A 22,962-nucleotide genomic window follows, 5' to 3' on the forward strand; every position below is an offset into this window, starting at 1 on the left:
AACATCCCCCCTCGATCTCAACTAGGGAAACCAAGTTTGAGATTGAAACAATGACAAGTGAATGGCGGACTATGTAATCCTTTAGTAAGAATATCAGCGGTCTGTTCATCAGTAGGTAGATACTCAACCAACAGATCACCATTATGCACCCTTTCATGGACAAAATGATAATCCGTATCAAGGTGTTTGATTCTCGAATGATACACCGGATTAGCATTGAGTGCTATTGCAGATTTATTATCACAGAATATAGTTGGTGGAATAGGTAATGCAACTCCCAAATCTTTTAAAATTAGCCGAATCCATGCCACATCTGCTGCAGGATGAGCAAGTGCCTTGTATTCCGCCTCTGTAGAACTTCGAGAGACAGATGATTGCTTATTTGACTGCCAAGAGATTGGATTCCCACCAAGATAAACCACATAACCAGTCACAGATCATCTTGTGTTCAAATCAGCAGCCCAATCAGCATCAGAAAATGCTGTCAAATGTATGTCAGTATCAGCTGCATATGTAATTCCACATTCTGCAGTGCCTTGAAGATATCGAATAATTCTTTTGACAGAAGTGAGATGTATATCTGTCGGAGCAGTCATAAATTGACACACTGAATTCACAGCATAAGCTATATCAGGACGTGTAAATGTGAGATAACCAACTAAACTTCTGTACAATGTAGAGTCCTACAATGGTATGCCCTCATTCAATAGCATTTGATTGTGAGGTTTGCATGGTGTATTTGCAGGTTTACAAGACTCCATTCCAGCTTTATGAATAAGATCTTTAACATACTTTGATTGATTCACAAATATGTCTCCATTCTCCTTGTAGTGAATTTGAAGTCCCAAGAAGTAAGTAAGTTTGCCCATATCCTTTAAGTCAAAAACACCTGCCAAATCATCAATAACTTACTGAACTTTGCTAGCATCTGATCTTGTCAAAATGATGTCATCCACATATAGTAAAAGAACCACCACATCCTTGTCATCATTCTTCACAAATAAACTGGTATCCGATGAAGATGCTACAAATCCCAAAGCTGGTAAATAGGTCGTGAACTTTGAATTCCATGGCCGAGGGGCTTGTTTCAACCCATACAACGATTTAATCAACTTTCAGACATAATGGGGTTTAGTTTGATCAATAAATCCTTGAGGCTATTTCATATACAGCTCTTCTTATAAGTCACCATGCAGAAATGCATTTTTGATATCTAACTGCCTCAATTCCCATTTATTTATAGCTGCTAAGGATAAAATGAGTCTTACAGTAGTGTGTCGTACTACTGGACTAAAAGTTTCTGAGTAGTCAATGCCTTGTTCTTGGGAAAAACCTTGAGCCACAAGTTTGGCTTTATACCTCGATACACTTCCATCAGGATTCTTCTTAACTTTATATACCCACTTACTTCCAATAATGGTTATGTTTGGTGGAGAAGAAACCAACTGCCAAGTTCCTTGAGTTTTGAGTGCATTAAACTCTTCTTGCATTGCACTTTGCCAATGTGGGCTTGTAGAAGCTTTTCAGAATGTTGATGGTTCCTCCAAATCTTTTATTACAGCAATAAATGAAAATCCCCCAGTAAAGTGACACAAATTATCCATCTGTAGAGTTTGTAATTCTGGAAATGAGCCAATATAACCTGTGTAAGATCTTCTTGAAATGGCACCGGACTTCAACCTGGTGACCATATTATGAGCTGATTCTTCATTAGTTTCAACCATAGGAGAAGAGATTGGTAGTATTACCTCTAACTGGGAAGGACTATGGACAGGCAACAATGATATTGTACTTGGAGTTGATGTTGAGAGAGTAGGAGAGCTATGAGTATGAGCATTGAGATTCTAGGAATCTTGACTTGATGAGCTTGGAACCTGTAAGCTATCCATTGGTTGGTCTTCCATAATTTCTAGATTTGCATATGACTCGGCATGGTTTGGAGATGTTGTGGGATCAGGAGCAAAACATGGTATTTGAACAATGATTGGAGACATTGTTGTACTCTGGACCTTACTGAGCTTCCCAGAAGACAACTGCAGTCTTGTTTTAAATGGAAATGTAGTCTCATCATGCACCACATGTCTTGACAATACTAGTTTAGTACTACTCAAATCATAGCAGACTACCTCTTTATATCCAGCCACAAAACCAAGAAAATCACATTGCTTAGACCTAGGTTGCAATTTATGTTTAGTATACGGCCTTAAGAATGGATAAACTACAAATCCAAATATCTTCAATGTATGCAACACAGGGTCTTGTTTAAACAGGAACTGATATGGAGACTTCATCCCCAAAACCTTACACGATATTCTGTTGATCAGAAATGCAGCATGATTAGAAGCATAATTCCAGAACTATAATGGAACTTCAGCCTCGGTTAAAAGTGTAATTGCAGTCTCTACGATGTGCCTATGTTTCCTCTCAGCAAGACCATTCTGCTGAGGTGTGTAAGGGCATGATATTGAATGTGCAGTTCCTTTGAGTGCCAAAAAGGACTGAAATCTGTTACTCATATATTCAGAACCACCATCTATCTGTAAGCACTTAATTACAGAATTGAACTGAGTTGTAACAAATGCAAAAAACTTGACAAATACTTGGAAAACATCGGATTTATTGATAATAGGGAAGATCCATACAAATCTTAAGAACTCATCCACAAAACTTACATAGTATCTAAACTCTTCTAGAGACTTAACTAGAGCAGGCCCCCAAATATCAGAATGTACTTTTTCAAACATAAAACTAGCCCTAGTTTCTTTGACAGGAAAGGGTTGTCTACACATTTTTCCAGAAAGACATGAAGAACAAACAGAAGGTGAGGAATCTTCACTAACAGTCTGTCTAACATTTCTAAGCATAACATCAAACACTTCTGCAGATGGGTGCCCAAGTCTCTTATGCCAAACAGAAGTCTTTATAGCTTTCCCAAGTAATGCAACAACTTTATTTTGACCAGCAACCAATCTTCTTGAAAACACAGTCACATGGATCTCATATAGCTCTCCCCTACTCTTGCCGTGGTACAATATCATTCCTGTTGCCTTGTCCTGTATAAAAAATACACTCTCATCACATATGAACCAGCAATGATTATCTTCACACAATTTCTTAACATATAAGAGATTAACAGTAATGGTGGGAACATGTAAGACATTCTTGAGAAACATTAAATGATGTGGAGTTGAAAGTGTTGTAGAACCAATATGATTAACAGTCAAACCTTCCCCCATTACCAATAGTGATTTTCTCATCACCATTGTACTGCACAGGTTGATTTAGATTCCCAAGATTAGATGTTATATGGTGTGAAGCACCAGTGTCCAACACCCATGTATCAGCGGCAGAGAAATGTTGAACATTCTGACCATATTCTGCAGCAGTCATGTGAGATGGAGCTTAAGCAGAAAATGCAGTAAGAGAAGGAGGTGGAGGTGGAGGTGGAGCTTAAGCAGTCATGTGTTGTATTACCACTCCAAGATGACCTATTCCCAGTAAAAGAACCATTATAATTGTTTCCCCATCTCTGTCTATTCCCATTGAAATAAGGCCTTGAATTATTGAAAGACCCATAACCATTTTTGTTGTAGTTCTGAGAAGTATTAGACCCCTGAGAAGTATTATACCCATTTTTGTTTTGAAACCTATTGTTCCCTTGATAGCCTTGAGTATCACCAGTTCGTGATCCAGCATTTGAACTCTCTCCTTGTGAATACCCGGAATTCTAATGAACACCTTTGACCCTATCTCCTTGAACGTACATTACAGCCCTGCCACTTGCCAGAGTAGTGACCCTTGCTTCTATAGCAGATTCAACACCAATCAACTACGTTCTGAAATCTTTCAGCGGAATAGAAGTCTCCCTTGCTAAAACTACAGTCTTTACAATATCAAACTCCGGTGGTAATCCAGATAAAGTAGTAATAACAACATCATTATCAGTAATCCTCTCCCCTGCAGACACAAGCTGATCACGAATGGCTTTCAACCGAAGCAAATACTTGTCAATAGAATCACTGCCTTTTTGAATTGTATGAAACTCAATTTTGAGTTGATTGATCCTAGCCCTTGACACAGACGCATAACGGTCTTGTAAATTTATCCAGGATTCATGAGACATTTTACACCCTATTACATATTCCATAGCATCATTCGACAGAGTAGCAATTAACAGACTTAATAGTGCCATATCTTTTTTAACCCAAGATTTATAAGCGTCTGTGATTTCTGTAGTCACTCCATTCTTAGTGTTAATCACAAACTTTGGTGGACAAGGAGACTCACCAGTAAAGAATTCAAAGAAATCATACCCTCGTAAAATCGACTGAAACTGATAATTCCACTTAACAAAATTGTCATCTTGCAACTTCACAGTTAACATACCAAGCAAACTTTCAATGCGTACTGATTTATCAAACATCTTTATCACGTATTACTGACAAGCAATCTCAATCTCAATCACAAATCTGTTTAATTCCAAACTTCAACAATTATCAACTCTTCAAGATATTCTCACTACTTCTTGGCATCGGCCTTCTATATGTATATACTTCAAAAGCTAAAATTTCAGCAATTTCACAAATGGTCAACTTCAATCATATCACACCACAAATATAATTCTTCTATTGTCAACAAATCTTGGCATCAGCCTTAATCGAATCCAAAAAATAACCCATATATGAAAAACCAAAAGAAACATCCCAATTCGCCATATATCTTCACTGAAGCAAAAACTCAAACACTTGATGTGCAAAGAGTAAAGAAAGAAACCAACAACCTGATTGAAAGACCCTCGACCCAAAATTTATCAGCAAGCCTTCAAAAACGTCGCCAATCCTCCAAGAACTCCAACAAAGCCTTCAACGATCGATCCCAAAGAATTACTCAGCGGAAGAAAATACCCCAAAAAAAAATCAACCTTGGCTCGATACCATCTTAACAGAGAAGATCAGAATCGCAGAAAGAAGAAGAAAGAAGCAATACAGAGAATGTAGAAGAAAACTTAGAGATAAAACTAGAAAGAATATGAAAGGTTTTGTATTGATAGAATGATTATTTCTTACAAACATTAAGTTGCAATCAGCCTTTTATATCACTTTAGTAGCCTAACCACCTTGCTTACTGTGTAAGCTACACATAACCATCCTAACTAACGTTCAACAGAAATATTGATGACATGGCAGATTATGTGGCAAATTATGTGGCAGATTATGTGGCATTCACTTAAGTCAATCTCAGTCAACAGTTTGCGATGATGTATGTCGTCAGGCAAGCCTTTTACATTTTTTAATTTATTTTTGTTTATAAATCTTACCTGACGAAATTTAGGTTGGGTTAAATATATTATATTTATTATTTTTTTGGTAAATTAAAACTTTGCTAGATGAAATATTTTAGTCGGGCATGTAAGGTTCGTCAAGCAAAGTTGGACAATGCAATTTTGCTCGACGAAAGGATCGCTAGAACATTTGTTGGGCAAAGTACTATTAGCTGACGGCTTCTATTTTCGTCGGCAAAGTTTCGCGCAACGAAGGTTGCCTAACGAATTTTTGTTGAACAAAACCTAAGGCAACGAAATGTCAGTTTGCACAACTAAATTTATTTGCCTAAAAACTGTTTTCTTTGTAGTGTGGGTACCTATTGCTCCAATATAGACTCCGTTGATCAAGGACGGAGCCAATAATTACTATTAGTGGGGTGACTTCAAGCTAAAACAATCAACAAAACAATAAAACACAATATCTAGAATATTTGTTCAATTATTTACCAAACAGTACATTTACAATTGTACTGAGGCATTTCCATGTTGTATAAGGTGATGCAATGAACCCATATCCTAACTCCTAAGCATTATCCATATTAGATATATTAAATGGTAGAAACACTAGAAATATGATAGTTAAGACAGGTTAATTTATTTCATAAACTTGAGTTCGTTCTAATTGTTTACAAAGTTGTAAATTATAAGAGTTAAGGAGCAATTATATTAGAATTGATCGATAATTGACCCTTTCAAAATTTTCTTCGAAGTGCATTTAGTAAGGACGGATGCCTCAAGTAGGGCTTGCATGGTTCCATCCATTGTTGATCATGCATCGTCATGTATGGTTGCTGTTGTTGCTGCTCTTGGATACAAGAGTTTTCGGGCCACATCTGCATTGCTATTGTTGTTGAGTCTTTTGGCCAATATCCTTACTATTGTCGTTATCATCATTATGTAAGTCAAGCACACTACTATCTTCACACGCTCATATTTTCATCATCATTATAGTCGTCATCATGATGTAAGTCAAGCACATCATTGTTATCATTTTCGTCGTCTACATCTTGATTTAAGTCCAACGCACTACTCTAATCATCATCGTCGTCGTCATCATCATCATCATGATGTAAGTCAAGGTTCTAATAAAATGTAGTGAACCAAATCTTTTTAGATGGTAGACAATATTGATGTCTTTCTACAAATGTTGCCGGCGAGGTTTCAATTCATGAAAATGTCACATAATAGGCTCATTATACATAAAAGCAAAACCATATCTCTCAATGTAAACAATCAAGCTATCACTCAATCATTGATCTCCCATTTTGTTACGCAGTGGTGTTTTGACAATATTCATAGCGGAAGACACTTCTTTACTGAACCGATTGCAACCGATAATACAAAGACCAATATAAGAAACTTATACACTAACTTGTAGTTTCCACACCTCTCGGTCTTCACCAATTCCTTTGAAAGATCACTAATTCCTTCAATGATGGAAACTCACTATGCATCTTTATATCATGAATATAATTGTTAAGTTGAATTGGAAGATTCATGAGGTCCACACAATCAAAATCTGGAGGATAAAATTGGCTGAAATGAACTATTCTTTGTTCCGCAAAAAAAATCAAAATCATTCACAAGACTCAAACATGCCATATAAAGAAGCAACTCGGTGCTTACCTCATTGAAGCAATCACTCATTTCTTTTAGTTGTATATCAAAGACTTGAAAATAAAAGTCCACATGACAGTAATGGAAGTTTGCGAGTCTTTCAACTTTGCACTTTGATATTCCGATACGAAATGTAAATCCTCCCTGTGAGGAACAATATTTTCCTCACAACACTTTCATGCATCATGAAACAAGCTCTCAAAGTCATCATTCCCGAAAATTGTAGTATTTGCTTGCATACTTCCACTAACGTCACCGTATTCAAAATATCTTGATTTCTCTTTTATAATGCTTATGATAACTTATTTGTAATTTCCAATATAAATCTCATAAAAAAAAGGTGAAACACAAAATCAAAAGTTTGTATTTTTTTTTAATAACCTATTTGTTTCACTTAAATTATCTTGGTTGCAATCACCTTTAATCCACCTGCACTACGGGTTGAAACATAACAATAATACTAATTACAGTTCCATAATGTGAGTTCCAACGTATACCACAAGGACGTATAAGACTATTATCTTAATCATTTCCCTGTTTCAAGAGCACCAATATCAAGAGTCTTCTTAATTCACTACAACAGTTTGGGTCTTTTATGACTTGAAATATATAGCGTACAGTACTGGCATGCCTTAAATGATATTATTCACGACATTCGTAAAGTTCATGTCGTAATGCTTGCACATAATGTAGCATTCACGGCATCACTTTTGTGCAAGTCATTAAATAAAAATATTTACGGCTTAAGCGTTGTATGTCATATTTGACAATTTATACGACACACTTTCCTTCTCTTTTAAGGCATCGTGTTATGTTGTAAAGTGATTTTTCTATATATTTGAGTCCCTACCTTTTATGGCACGAATTATACATCGTAAGCAAGGAAGAAAATATCGGTAATATCGGAAATATCGGTAGTCCGAAAACACGGAAATATCGATGGAAATATCGGGATAATATCGATATCGATAAAAATTACATGGAAACCACGGAAATTGTAAGAAAAACTTGGAAATTTTTAATGAAACTTTGCAGGATGTTTATTTAGTCAATTATCTATTAGTTTATCACAAAAAATTGGAAGGAAATGCATTGCATGATGGATTTAACTGATTTAAGTTGATTATATAGCGAGCTGGCAAACATTGTGAGTGTAGAAAATATGTAGTAATTAATGAAAGAAGTTTAAACACACCATAATCATTTATATATAATTAATTAGTACAATATTGGGAGGTTTTATTTAGGATATTAAAAAAAAAAAAGGAAGTGAATAAAATAATGAAGAATAATGTGCCGAATTTGACACTTTAAATTTCTTACACATAAGCATGCGTCTAGGCGTTGAAGTTCCAAATTATAGTATATCAATTAACGATTGAAAATCAATACGTTGAATAAGACTAAACTTTAATTTGGATGCCGATTATGTTTTTTCAAGTTTATATAAAGTAAAAGAATTGAATTTTGGAAGCCAGGAGTGTGTCAATTGTTTTATAATTCGTCCGAATACATATATCAGGTTGCTACTCAACGTAATTTGAAAGTATATCTAGTGCAAGGACTTGTCTTTTTTTGTTGATAAGCAAAGGGTTTGTAGCTTTTTTTGCTAAGCAGTAGAACATATTGTGTTTGTTTAATCTTTAGCATTTGATCGTTGTCCACAAATATAGGATAGAATGCCCCAAATTAGATTTGGCTCTTAAGTCTTACCTAGTTGGAGTCACAAGTTCACATGTACCAGCCCTCGCAAGTCGCAGCAAAACGTTTTGGTTTCTGTAATCCCACCATTGGCAGAGCTAGAATTTTTGGCGAGGAGGGGCCTCTCATAAAGGTTTTTATTTTTTTTTATTTTTTTAAGCGGATGGTATTTACAAGGCTAATATATATCTCAAAATCAAATATTCAAAACAACATATGCACATATAATATTACATACACACAAAAATTATAATTGTTCTTGACGAGTTTTTATATTTTAAAATCGTTTATTATAATCCCGCTGCCTATACTATTAAATTCAATGAGATAAATAAAAACTTTACGAACCATAACTCTCATGTAATATGTAGAATAGAGAAGAAACGATAGAGAAACAAAGAAATTTAAAACTTATTTGTTGAATAGATTTCGAATTTAGGATTATAAAATGTATGAGATTTCAAAAAGAAAAGGGGAATTTTTTTTTAATTTTCATAATTAAAATTGAATGTTTTCTATTCAAAGAAAGGCGAAATATTGCTTTGATTTTAAATGCTATTAATTTGTGTTAAGGAGATAGCTAGATAAAATATTAAAGCTAATTGGGAGATGGGTTTATGCTTGAAACTTGGAAAGCAGGACTTGAAGCAATAGAAAGATGCATAATTCCCATATATATATATATATATATATATATTTGTTTTAGAAAGCAAGCAATAGAAAGATGCATAATTCCCTAATATATATATTTGTTTTAGCAAGCAATAGAAAGATGCAATCCCTGGTTCTTTACTCCCTCCGCCAGTGAATCCCACATCGCCCACGCAAGGGCAATGAGCAAGCAAATAGGCCTATAAAAGCCACATTCCCAAGCTTGGTTTCTGTAATCCCACATCGCCTACACAAGGGCAATGAGCAAGCACACATGCCTATAAAAGCCACATTCCCTAGCTTGGGAAAGCATGCCTTGCTCGGCCCTTTTGGTTAAGATCAAGTGTAGTTATCTGTTGAGACTTCTCAGCATTTTTTAAATATTTTTGGGTTTTGATCTCGCGATATTATCGAAAATATTGCGATAGTTTCGGAAATATCGCGATATTATCGATAATATCGCGATATTTAGACGAAAACCAATTGGATACCTATTAAAATATCGTTACCGTGAAAAACCGATAATATCGGCGAAATATCACCGATATTATCGGCATTTTCTTCCTTGATCGTAAGTAATGGCTTCTAGCTTCGCGCCTAAACTTTCCCACTCCACACCTAACATTTTTCTCAAACTTCTCCCTCTTCCATATATATATTTTTTCTTTTTAAATCTTTTATATTTACAAAGAGATGTGTGCAAGCATCAGCAATTGCAACATTCTTCTACAAACCCCCCAAAAAAGATAAAAAAAAATTGGCACTAAACAAAAATTCAAAACGACGGTAAAGCCGGCCTTTTTCCATTTCCTTCTCAAACCTTCCTTGTCTCTTCCGTCTCGCAGACCCCACGAGAATGACACAAACGGTCTCGACTCCATCATCTTACTCCTCATTTCTCTGTCTCTGGAATCGATCAATCTATTTGAAGAGGATCGACAGTTCTGAAATGGTGTTTAAAGGGGTAGGGGTTGTGCGTGTGCGGTCATGCTTGATGATCATGGAAGCCATCGTTTCTGCTTCTACGACATAGCCTCGACTCTACTTCTATCTCCATTTTCTCTCCTCGCTTTCTCTCTCAGAAATCACCAATGCCAGCACTGTGTTGCTAAAAAACCACCAAGTCGTTAGAAATCTCTTCGATTCTCTCTCTCAGAAACTACGAAGCACGTCAACCTCTTGCTGAAAAACGGTGAATTTGGTCCCAATTCGAAGGAAATTTTAAGCCCATAAAAGCCTTGGTTTCCTGGTGAGTTTTCAGGCTGATTTGGGGTAGGTAATTTTTGTGATTTGCAGTTTATTTTAGGAAATGATTGATGGGTTGCGGTTCATATTATGATTTATAGAATATTAGTGGGTTTTTTTTTTCATTTTAGGGTTTTTTTTACTATTTAGTTTTTGGGTTTTGTGTAATTTTTGTGGTCTGCTTTATAGATTGTTCTCTTTGGAAGCTTCTTTCCAGCCCTGAGCTTCTTCTTGCCTTGCTCATTGAGCATTGGAAGAGAATAAAAACACAGGTGTGTGTGTGTGTGTTTTGTTAACGTAAGAGAGATTTTTGTTGGCCTTTTGAATTTCGACATGGAAAAGTTCACTTATTTGTCTAATTAGATTGTGCATGCCTTCGATTCTTTATTTAATTGTTTTGTTTGCGTTCGGGTGTGATGATGTAAATTTTATATGTTTAGAATTATTCACTTAACACCAAATTGTTACATTCAGGTCTCCACCCCACATTTCATAAGTTCAAATTCCATAGAAGTTGGTTCTGCAGATTGTGTCTGCAATTAGATCAGAGATCAACTGCTCTTTTGTTATCATGTGAAAGATTTCTTTTGGGAAGGATCTTAAGCAATTCCTCTCTGTATGTTTACTGCCATGTAGCTCTGTCTTTTCTAATTGATAGTGTTCATGTTACATTGCGATTCATGATGATGATTTAATTGTTTCTCGATTTGTAATTGTTTGTAAATAATGTGGCATATTTGAATTGCAATCTGTGTTTGTATGAAAGGGATGGCATATCATGTTGCTGACTTAATTGTTTATGTTTTTCATATTTGCGATGGTGTTATGATCGATTAGGTGATTGCTGACATGTGACTTTGTTTGGAGCTCAAATTTTGAAAGCAATACATTGGTGTAAACACGAAATTTTCCTGAAACGAAAGATACAAGAACAACGTGCACAAAATAATATTTGTATTTGATGATTTTGGGTTACAATCTCTCTTAAATTTGATCCTCTGATTCAATCTCCGTAAGGCGTTGATTTGTGGATGTGGGATTGATCCAGAGGGCCGTTGGGCTTGATCTAAGGATGAACGTTCTTCAAGGGCCGTGGACTTGATCTTGAAGGTGGATTTGAGCAGATCTTCAAAGGGGCTTTTGGGCTTGATCTTTGAAGAACAGTGATGAACGGATCTCCAGGGGCTTTTGGGCTTTGATCTTGAAGAACGATTGGACGTGTGGATTTGTTGATGTTGTTGATCCAAGGGGCCGTCGGGGCTTGATCTTAGAAGAACGATGAACGAAGAACGAAGAACACTTTCTTCAAGGGCCGTCGGGGCTTGATCTTGAATTTGGTGGAAGTTCTTCACAGGGCCGTCGGGGCTTGATCTTGAAGGTGGATGATTGTTGATCCAAGGGGCCGTCGGGGCTTGATCTTGGAAGAATGATGAATGAAGAACGAAGAACACTTTCTTCAAGGGCCGTCGGGGCTTGATCTTGAAGGAGGATAATTGTTGATCCAAGGGGCCGTCGGGGCTTGATCTTGGAAGAATGATGAACGAAGAACGAAGAACACTTTCTTCAAGGGCCGTCGGGGCTTGATCTTGAAGGTGGATGATTGTTGATCAAAAAGGGCTTTCTTGATCTTTCGGGAATTGCTTGAGAGCTTCGGAGTTTCAGAGCTTCAGAGCTTCAAGGTGTAATATGAATTCCTCCCCTCAAATGAATGAATTAGCCTTATATTTATAGAAATTTCCAAGGCCTAATTTTGAATATAATATTCCATATGAAATAAGTCGTTTCTGCCAGGTGTTGACACGTGTCCTATTTGATGACTTTTCCAATTTATTTCAATTTTTTGTTTAGACACACGCTACGTGTAAAATTTATGTAATACATGAGCGTTGAAACTTTGATTTATCGGTCAACATTTATTTACCGAAATTTCGATGTCTACAAATGCCCCCACTTCAAGGCGCGTCGTATACATGTGCTTGTCACGTGTAGGAGATGCGTTTTGAAGTCCCTTAATGTAGATGTCGATCCAAGGGCCGTCGAGGCTTGATCTTGAATTGGGCTGGAGATTTCTTCAATGGCCGTTGAGGCTTGATCTTGAATTGGGTTGGAGATTTCTTCAAGGGCCGTCGAGGCTTGATCTTGAAGGTTGAAATTGGACCACAAGGAGCTTCATGTGGTAGATGATCTTTGGCTTTGGTAGTGGATGAATCGGCACGTATTTTGTTGCGCTTGTTGACTTTCCACAGCTTTGATCTTGAACTAGGTTAGAGGATTTTCTGGATTCCTCCAATTGTTGATTTTCCACAGCTTATTCTTGAACTGGATTTGATTCAAATATGGTGGACGCTTGATCTTGAATCGGACTTGTGATTTCCTCAAGGGCCGTCGAGGCTTGATCTTGAATTTGGCCGGAAACTTCTTCAAGGGCCGTTGAGGCTTGATTCTTGAAGGTTGACTCGAACACATGGCAAGCAGGCACGAGGTGAAGGTGACGGCTTGTTGCTTTGTTCAATCTTTCTAATTCACACCTGAGCAGTTTGGTCAATGGTATGATCTTCAAGATTGATGGGTTCTTCTTCCAGTTGGTGACTTGATCTTTAAGGATTTGATCCAAGGATGGTGAAACGGCACATACAGCCCACAACGCCTAGCAAGTCGACCCAAGAATTTGAGGGTCAAAACGAGTCCTCCACCCAGAGTGATTGCAAACCTGATGATATGAGATACTTTTGATTTTGAAGAAGTAGCGGATGAATCGACACGTGCTTTGTTGTGCTTGTCTCCACATGCTTCAATGTATCATTTTCCCTTGTTTTATCTATTCTTCTGGCAGAATGTAGCATCTTCTCGAGTTCTTCAGCTCAAACTCCTTCTGCTGAGCTGACTGTGCAGGCTGCATTCTTCTCTGCTTGTTTCTTCAGGCAGATGTGGCAGCTTCTTGAGTTCCTCAGCTCGGACTCCTTCTACTGAGTTGACTGTGAAGACTGCATTCTTCTCTGCTTGTTTCTTCTGCACGTTGTCTCCACATGCTGCAAGGTATCATTTTCACTTGCCTTATCTGTTCTTCAGGCAAATGTGGCATCCGAGTTTGAGTGGAGGTTCCAGCATATTGTTTTCTTTATCCTTGTCTTTGTAGGTAAGAACAAGGACAAAGGAAAGGACAGGGAGAACGCATGATATGAGATACTCTTGCTTTCTACCCTGGTGATATGAGATACTTTTGCTTTGGTGTCATTTGTTTGCAGAGGTACCCTAAGGAATAAGAAACATTGAGTAACTCGAGAGGCTTCGTTGGGAAGGCATTCTCAGAGATGAAGAAAGGTTCTCGGAGATGAAGAAAGGTTATGTATGTCTGCCATGCTATGGAGGGTGAAGGTGGACAGTTATAGGAAATTCTTTAGTACCTGTAGAGGTACTATTCTTTTACTCATGTCGGCAACCAATGCGTGATTGATCAGTATGCCTTCACGTGCTTTCTTCTTTATCAAAAATCTTCGACAAATTGTCCGTAATTTCCGCCAAGCTGAGTGTGCATGTGACAGGTGTTGACGAGGCTGAAAAAGACTGGCGCCTCTTCGATATCTGGGATCGGCGCTTCGATAAATTGCCCGTGATTTCCGCAAAGCTGAGTTTGCACGTGACGGGTGCTGACGAGGCTGAAAAAGACTGGCGCCTCTTCGATATCTGGGATTGGTGCTTTAACAAACTGCCCGTGATTTCCGCAAAGCTGAGTTTGCGCGTGACGGGTGCTAACGCGTCTGGAAAAGCAAGATGCTTCTCCGATTTCTGAGCTTGCCTCTTCGAATTCTGAGCTCGTTTCTTCAATCTCTGAACTCCCGTCGAGTGTTGATTTTTATAGAGGCACGCAGTTCGTTTCAAAGCACACTTGAATTTTTTGCTTGTAGAAAACTCCCTTCTTGTACTTCTAAGATCTTGATTTGTCTGACCTCTTCTTTCTTCAACACCTTTGAAAATGTCTGGACCCTCCGACCATCGTTTTGACTTAAATCTTGGTGAAGAGGCAGTCCCGCCTTCCCCAGACAACATATGGCGCCCATCCTTCATATCCCCTACTGGTCCTCTTATCGTTGGGGATTCGGTGGTGAAGAATGATATGACTGCTGCGGTGGTGGCCCGAAACCTTGTCACTCCCAGAGATAACAGACTACTTTCCAAACGGTCTGATGAGTTGGCTGTTAAGGATTCTTTGGCTCTCAGTGTGCAGTGTGCAGGTTCTGTGTCTAATATGGCCCAACGCCTATTTGCTCGAACCCGTCAAGTTGAATCATTGGCAGCTGAGGTGATAAGTCTCAAACAGGAGATTAGAGGGTTCAAGCAAGAGAATAAACAGTTTCATAAGCTCGCACATAGCTATGCGACAAACATGAAGATGAAGATTGACCAGATGCAGGAATCTGATGGTCAGATTTTACTTGATCATCGGAGGTTTGTGGGTTTGTTCCAGCAGCATTTGCCTTCGTCTTCTAGGGCTGTACCGCGTAATGAAGCTCCAAATGATCAACCTTCGGTGCCTTCTCCTTCTGGGGTTCCACCGAGTGATGATGCTCTGAATAATCACCCTCTGGTGCCTCTCCGATCTGGGGCTCCGCCGAGTACTGAGGCACCACCTGATCAATGAAGGCTTTTGTTTGTTTGCACTTTTCTTTTTTTTTTTTTTTTTTTTTTGGTATGTAAATGTTCCGTCTGTAATTTTTCCAGAGAAATCAATGAAATGGACTTTATTTCTCTCAATGCATTTGTTTTTTTTTCTTCATGTGGTGCAATCCGCAACATCCTTTTTTTTTTCTTATTTTCTTTTTTTTTTTTTTAATTTATATATTTATTTTTTATTTATTTTTTTTCTTTTCAGATGGTCCCTCCTTTTTTTTATATTCTTTTTTTATTATTATAATTTTTTTCTTTTCAATGGTGCAATCCGCACCATCCCCTTTTTATTTTTTTTATTATTTTTTTATTTTATATATATATTTTTTTATATTTTTTTATTATATATTTTTTTTCTTTTCAGATGGTGCAATCCGCACCATCCCCCCCCTTTTTTTTATATTTTTTTTAAAATTTTTTTTTCTTTTGAGATGGTGCAATCCGCACCATCCCCCCCTTTTTTTAAATTTATTTATTATTTATTATTTATTTATTTAATTTTTTTATATTATTTTTTATATTTTTATATTTTTTTCCTTTTTAGATGGTGCAATCCGCACCATCTTTTTTTTTTTTTTTTTTTTTTTAAATCATCACCCTCTCTTCTTTTTTTCCTATAAATACCCTCATAGGTTGCTTGGCAATGGGCAAAAGATTGAGCAGAGGGAGGATGCAGACAGGTGACATCGTGGTGCAGTAACTGCAAGCTTTTAGGTATTTTTTAAGCTTTTTTTTTTTGGACCTCATATATATATATATATATATATATATATATAATCTGTTTATGATGCTAGAATATATATACATTCCTTCAATCGTCCCATCACCATCATTGTGTACACATTATATATATTTGTATATGGAACTTGGTTGTCGTGTCTTATATATATATATATATATATATATATATATATGTGTGTGTGTGTGTGCACACACACCCATATACGCACACACATATAATACCATATAATGTGTCTATTTTTATACACAGTGTCTTTGTGCCCTCACTGATGGATTTCTTTGCTACTGTAACGTGTTTTGAAGGACCGTCTTGTAGCTGCTCACTTTTGCCGTGCCTATTCAAGCTTTGTGGCTGACTTTTCCGTTGCAGTCATGGTGCTTCTTAAGTGCTTTAAAAACAACATCATCACCATTCTTGCGAAGGAAGGCGATCCACAAGATAGTGGAACGACATTGAAGCTTTATGTGCCACTGACTGGCCCTAAGGCACTTGTTCTTCCTATAAAAGACAACTCCATGCATATTAAGTCGTGGTCTTCTGAGGTATTTTGAGAGCTGGTAGACTCCGTTCGACCAACTACAAAGAGGAAGGTGTGCATATCGAGGATTCTTATCTTGAACTCTTCGCACCATGATCGTGCCAACCCTTTGGTTAAGTCTAAGCTTCTTGGTGATCGTATCCGTAGCGGAGCTATAGCTTGGAATAGCACCCTGTCGACTACTGGAGGAGCCGCCTTCGTTGAGTTTTATTGGGAATGGCTTGAAGATGTCTTGAGCCGCTCCAAAGATGTACTTACCAACACGGGCCTTTATCATGCTGTATACGCATCTTTGTTTAGTTATGATCGCCATCCTTCCGTCATTCGTGCATTCTTTGAGCATTGGTGTTCAGCGACCAACACGCTTCACACGGCTCAAGGGGAGATGTCGATTTCACTTAGGGATCTCCACAAGCTAAGGGGTCTGCCCATCCAGGGAAAATTTTATGACGAGGTTGTTCCTAGTGTGGAGGAGTTTTCTTGTCGCAACAGTCGAGGATTGCCTGCTAGCTGCCGCTATTTGTTCTGGGCGTACCATAAGCTTTTCCAAGAGGCCCCCTGTAAGTCAGGCGTGAAGATTTCTTCGTGGATCCGGTTTTGGTATTGGGATGCCGTGAAGTATAAGAGGCCTTCGAAAAAAAATGGTCGTAACAAAACAACCAGGCCTAAGGGAGATTCTGATCCGTCAGGCGTCATTGGTCTAGCTGGGCGCCGTACCCCTAACGAGTTAAGGACATTTGAGGATCTTGGCGTGGCGTTAGAGCACTTGGAAGAATCTTACTTAGCTGCATTCTTAGCTTGTTGGCTTTGTAAGTTTGTCTTCCCTAAAGACGATGTCAACTTGATTCGTCCTGGAGTCTTCAAAGTTGCTAGCAAGATGGCTGCAAGCGAATCTTTTAGCCTTGCTATACCGGTCTTAGCTAATATTTACGATGGCTTAAGAGTTGTTTCGGACTTGGCAAGCACTGAAGATCGTGATGCGGTACTTCCTTACCATTATGTGTACGGTTGGTTGGGTGAGTACTTTGGTACTCATTTTTCTTCGTCAACTTTAGACAAGTCTGAGCCTTCCGTAGTCAAGCTAGGACCTTTAATGACGAAGTATTCTGGCGTGTTTTCTGCGAAGAGTCTCGACGATCAGCAGGCGCAAGCATTATTTAGAAGTTGTGAAGGATTGAAGATGGATCGCCTGGCGAGGTTTGGCACGGTGCGGCGAGACATCATAGATGATTCACATATCCACTTTTCAGACTTGTCTTACCTTATAAGTCTCCGCTCAGGGTATGTTTCTTTGCGGCAAGAAGACCGATGTATTATTCAGCCGTACAGTCCTCATCGCTTTAGTAGGCAATTTGGTTTTGTCCAAAATGTGCCAGGCACATTGAGGGAGAAAGCTCGATCAGAATCCTTGCAAGCCGTGTATATGCATTGGGAGTCATGTACCTGTGCATGTACAAATGCTTCTATCACCCTGCCGACCAAGGACGAGTTCAAGAGTAATCCAGTAACCCGTGTTTACGTACGTTGGTGGTCAAAGGTATATTATGAGAATTTAGGGACGACAAGTGGTACCAATTCTTCCCATTCATATCATGATGCGTTAAAAGAGGGTTGTTCTGTGGTTCCTACACAGTTGGTACCTTTTAATTGTGCGAGTGTCACTCATTTGCGAGATAAACCTGTAGCTTTAGCTCCTCAATGCCTATGTTTGTCTCCTCGACATTCGGATGCTTCTGAAGAGGCAGGAGATGAAGGTGACTCGCACGAAGATGGATTTATTTTGGAGCAGCGTCAACAAGTTTCAAACAAACGACCACTTGAGGATGCTCAGGCTGACAGTGATATCAATTTTCGTCATAAGAAGAAAGAAATGTTTAGACCTCCTCAATTCGATGATCGTGCGCCATTTGAGAGAGATGTATGTACTTTATTTTCTCTCATGATTTCTTCTGCTTTTATGATTTTGGCTTTTGTTTCTAACATCTTTCTTTGTTGTCTTTAGGTTGGGCCTTCCCGTCATTTTGATTTGGCAACTGCAGATGTTTATTCCTATACGGAGATGCTATTTATAGGCGGCCTACCTACAGATAGAGAGATCGGGGATCCGCCTGGTGTAGAGCTTGTTCCAAATCCGCCGAACTTCCTGAGTTTGCCATGTGTAGGTGGAGGTATGCAAGAACTTGTCATGCGTCCAACACCTTTGCCAGCTAGCTCTGAGATCTCTTTGAGAAGGCCGAACCTTAGCGGTACTGAGCGACTCATCCGTCGTATCAGTCTTGGTGCGGCAATGGAGATCAAGGGCCATATTGAAGCGAGGATTTCTAAGTGTCCACTGGAAGACCTTACGTTGCTCAATGAGGATTTGTTGAAGTTTGTTTCTGCGATTGACAACCTTAACGTTGATTCCTCATCCTTGAAGATCAAGATTGTCGAACTTATGGCTGCCTCGATTGAGTATTCTTCCTTGCGTGCTATTTCCTTGGAGAAGTTGAGTCCAGATGTTAGAGCTCATCAGCTAGCAACGATAAACTCGTCACTGGCTCAAGTCCGGTCTTTTCAGCAAGCTGTTTCAGGAAATTATCAAGTCACGGAGACTTCTTTAACTTCTGTCCAGGGGCGTCTAGATGCATTGGTGCAAGAGCGGGAGCAGTTGGTAATCGAAGCATCGCAACTTGAAAGTGTTCTTGCGGAGCAGGGAACTGCACTTTCTCAGTACCAAGAGGAGATTTCGTGCCTAAAACGAGAGAAAGGCATGGCTATGGAGTTGCCCATCTTGTCTCCCATCGAGGTAGAGACTTTGAAGACTTTGGAAGGCTCGCTTGAAGAGCGCCTTCGTAGTTTTAAGGACATAGTTTTCAAGTAGTACCTTATGTTTTTTTCGCCAGTCTTTTTAATAATAAGGCTTTGGAGCCAACTCCTTCTTCTAGAGAAATAAAGCACTTATGTTCTTGAATTTGCTCTTCAATCTTCAAAGTGTTATATATATATATATATATATATATTTAGATGGTGTGACTGTACTTGAAGTTTTGATGCTTCAAGTTGCCTACGTACCCTTTGTTGAGGAGGGATCAAGTCATAACGTAGTTCAAATGAGTGATGAATTTAACAGTGATTTTGATGATGATTTTACCGTACACAGTTTATGCTCTTGCCGGCCAGGAGCTTTGGCTCATGCAGTTTAGGCTCGTGCGAACAAAGAGCATGAGTTGTCGCCTTTCAGGGGTAGTAGCGCTTCAAGAATCTACCATTGATAGGGCCGATCTTCAAGCCGTCTTCCGCCATGATTAAGTAGGCGCCATTGGTGTAGACTTCTTGTATTACATATGGTCCATCCCATTTTGACGTGAACTTGCTCTTTGTCTTGTGAGTTGTGATGATAGGCCTATGCAATGAAAGGACGATATCTCCCATTTGAAAAGAACGAGGGAAAACTTTCTTGTTGAAGGCCTTGGAGAGTCGTGCTTGATAACACTCCAAGTGTTGTTGGGCTTCGAGTCTTTTCTCATCCAGGGCTTCCAGCTCTTGAAGGCGCAACTTTGCATTCTCTTCGTCAGTCAAGCCTTCTTGTAGAGCCATCCTTAGCGAGGGGATTTGACTTTCGAGTGGTAGAACAGCTTCCACGCCATATACGAGAGAATAAGGTGTAGCTTGGGTAGGCGTTCTATATGTCGTCCTGTATGCCCAAAGTGCTTCGCCTATTCTTTCATGCCAGTCTTTCTTTGTTCTGCAGATTACCTTCTTCAGGAGGTTGCACAATGTCTTGTTAAATGCTTCTGCAAGACCGTTGGCCGGAGCATGATACATGGAGGATTTATGCTGCTTGAACTTGTATTTCTCGCAGAGCTCGTCCACAAGTCGGTTGGAGAACTGTTTTCCGTTGTCAGTGACAATGTAGCGAGGCACGCCATATCGGTGGATGATATGTTCCTTGATAAAACGGACGACAGTTTCTTTCTTGACTTCCTTCAGGGGTATGGCTTCAGCCCACTTGGAGAAGTAATCTGTTACAGCCAGGATGTAAGCTTCTCCTGCAGATGACTTTGGCGCAATTGGTCCTACTACGTCTAATCCCCATGCATCGAATGGCCATGAAGTAGCTGTAGGGTGTAATGGTTCAGGCGGTTAATGTATGAAGTTGGCGTGAAATTGGCAGGCTTGGCACCTTTTGGCGTGTTCTAGGCAGTCCTTTACCATGCTTGGCCAGTAGTAACCCATTCTTTTGAGCTGGAAATGAAGCTTCGGTCCGGACTGATGCGCTCCACATATTCCTGAGTGTGCTTCTTCCATGGCTTGATTGGCTTCTTCATCGCCTAAGCATCTCATAAGTACTCCTTAAAAAGATCGCCGGTAGAGTGTCTCTTTGTAATAGAGGAAGCGATGCGCTCGTCGACGTACTTCAGAACGGTGTTTTGGATCATCTGGGAGTATTCCATGCTCCAAGTAGTTGATCAGCGGCTGTCTCCATTCTTCAACGTTGACCGGAAGTATGGAAATAACATTTGTATCACTTAGTACCATTTCAGTGACAGGCGGGATTACCCATCTTTGGCAGACTGGCACATTTGTGGCTTCGTCTTCTCCTAACGTTATGCTCGAGGCTAGGTTGGCGAGAGCGTCTGCCATTTGATTCTCTTTTCTTGGCACGTGTTCTAGTGTTACGGCCTCAAATCTTTGTAGCAATTGCGTTGCCAGCCGGAAGTATGGGATGAGATCGTCTTTCCTAACCTCATATTCAGTCAAGAGTTGATTGATTATGAGCTTGGAGTCGCCATATATCTCAAGGGTTATGATTTCCATGTTGATTGCCATTTGGAGCCCGATGATCAGTGCTTGGTACTCAGCGACGTTGTTGGAGCATAATTCGCTTAGTTGGAATGAATAAGGTAGTATTTACCTTTGTGGCGACATGAATACTACTCCTGCCCCCGCTCTGTCTGCTCGTGCAGATCCGTCGAAGAACATCGTCCATGTCGGAAATATGTCGATGTAGAACACCTCTTCGTCAGGCAAGTTGTCTGAGATTTTCCAATCGGCTGGGATTGGATGGTCGGCAAGGAAGTCTGCTAGCGCTTGTCCCTTGATGGCTTTAGCTGGGACGTAGATGATCTCGTATTGATTGAGAAGCAATGCCCATTTAGCTAGTCGTCCTGTCAAAACTGGCTTGGACATGACATATTTGACCGGGTCAGCTTTAGCAACCAAGTGGATGGTGTAAGCATGCATGTAATGTCTGAGCTTTTGGATGGCAAACATCAAGGCAAGGCACATTTTTTCTATTGGGGAGTAGTTCAACTCAGCGCCGGTGAACGTTCGACTGAGGTAGTAGAACGCTCCTTCTTTCTGGGATTCGTTTTCCTGTGCCAAGAGTGCTCCAACTGAACTTTCCTGAGCAACGATGTACAATATGAGCGGTTTCCCTGGTACAGGTGCCCCCAGGACAGGTGGACTTGATAAATACTTCTTTATGCTTTCAAAAGCATTGTTGCATGCTTTGTCCCATACGAATGGAACATCTTTCTTCATGAGTCGACTGAACGGTTGACAACGCCCTGCAAGGTTGGAGATGAAGCGTCTGATGAAGGCTAGCAGTCCTTGTAGACTTTTCAACTCGTGCAGGTTTCTTGGCTCGGACATGCTTTGAATGGCCTTGATCTTTGATTGGTCCACTTCAATGCCACGATGCTTGACAATGAAGCCAACGAACTTTCCAGATGTGACGCCAAATGCACATTTTAACGGGTTCATCTTGAGGTTGTATTTTCGTAACCTTTCGAACACTACTCGCAAATCCTTCAAGTGATCTGGTCTTTTCTTTGTCTTGACCACCACATCGTCTACATAGCATTCTACATTCTTGTGTAGCATGTCATTGAAGATCTTATGCATTGCGCGTTGATATGTAGCTCCAGCATTCTTCAGGCCAAAGGGCATCACCTTGTAGCAGTAGATACCTTTTGGAGTGCGGAAGGCTGTTAGTTCCTCATCTTCAAGAGCCATACGAATTTGATTGTATCCAGAAGAGCCGTCCATGAATGATAGTGCCTCATGGCCAGTGGTCGCGTCCACCATGATTTCAATGATTGGCAATGGGAAGTCATCCTTTGGGCAAGCATCATTGAGGTCTCGGAAGTTTACGCAAACACGTATTTATCCAGATTTCTTAAGAACTATGACGATGTTAGAGATCCACTTAGGGTATTGCACCTCTCGAATGAAGCCTGCTTCGATCAACTTGTCAATCTCAGCCTCGATTTGTGGGATGAGCTCGGATCGATAACGTCTTTGAGTTTGCTTTATTGGTCGCGTTCCAGGCTTGACTGCAAGATGATGCATAGCAATGATAGGGTCGAGGCCGGGCATTTCCTTGTAGGTCCAAGTAAAGACGTCCTTGTACTCTAATAGCAGCTGGTAATACTTCTCTATCTCGTCTGCACTTAGTAATGCACTTACGAAGATAGGCTTTGGTTCCTCACTTGT

At 39.6% G+C, this 22,962-nt stretch overlaps 1 protein-coding gene across 1 annotated transcript; it reads right to left on the minus strand.

The window, feature by feature from the left end:
• Nucleotides 1–20,672: 20,672 nt before the first annotated feature.
• LOC139191208 (uncharacterized) lies at nt 20,673–21,282 on the minus strand. Its single transcript, XM_070811780.1, has 2 exons — nt 20,881–21,282; nt 20,673–20,795 (listed from the first exon to the last, which is right to left on the minus strand). The coding sequence occupies exons 1-2, from the start codon at nt 21,280–21,282 to the stop codon at nt 20,673–20,675; spliced, it is 525 nt and encodes a 174-aa protein (XP_070667881.1).
• Nucleotides 21,283–22,962: the final 1,680 nt, after the last annotated feature.

Source organism: Malus domestica, chromosome 14 (genome assembly GCF_042453785.1).
Source record: "Malus domestica chromosome 14, GDT2T_hap1".
In the NCBI taxonomy this organism is placed as follows: Eukaryota; Viridiplantae; Streptophyta; class Magnoliopsida; order Rosales; family Rosaceae; genus Malus; species Malus domestica.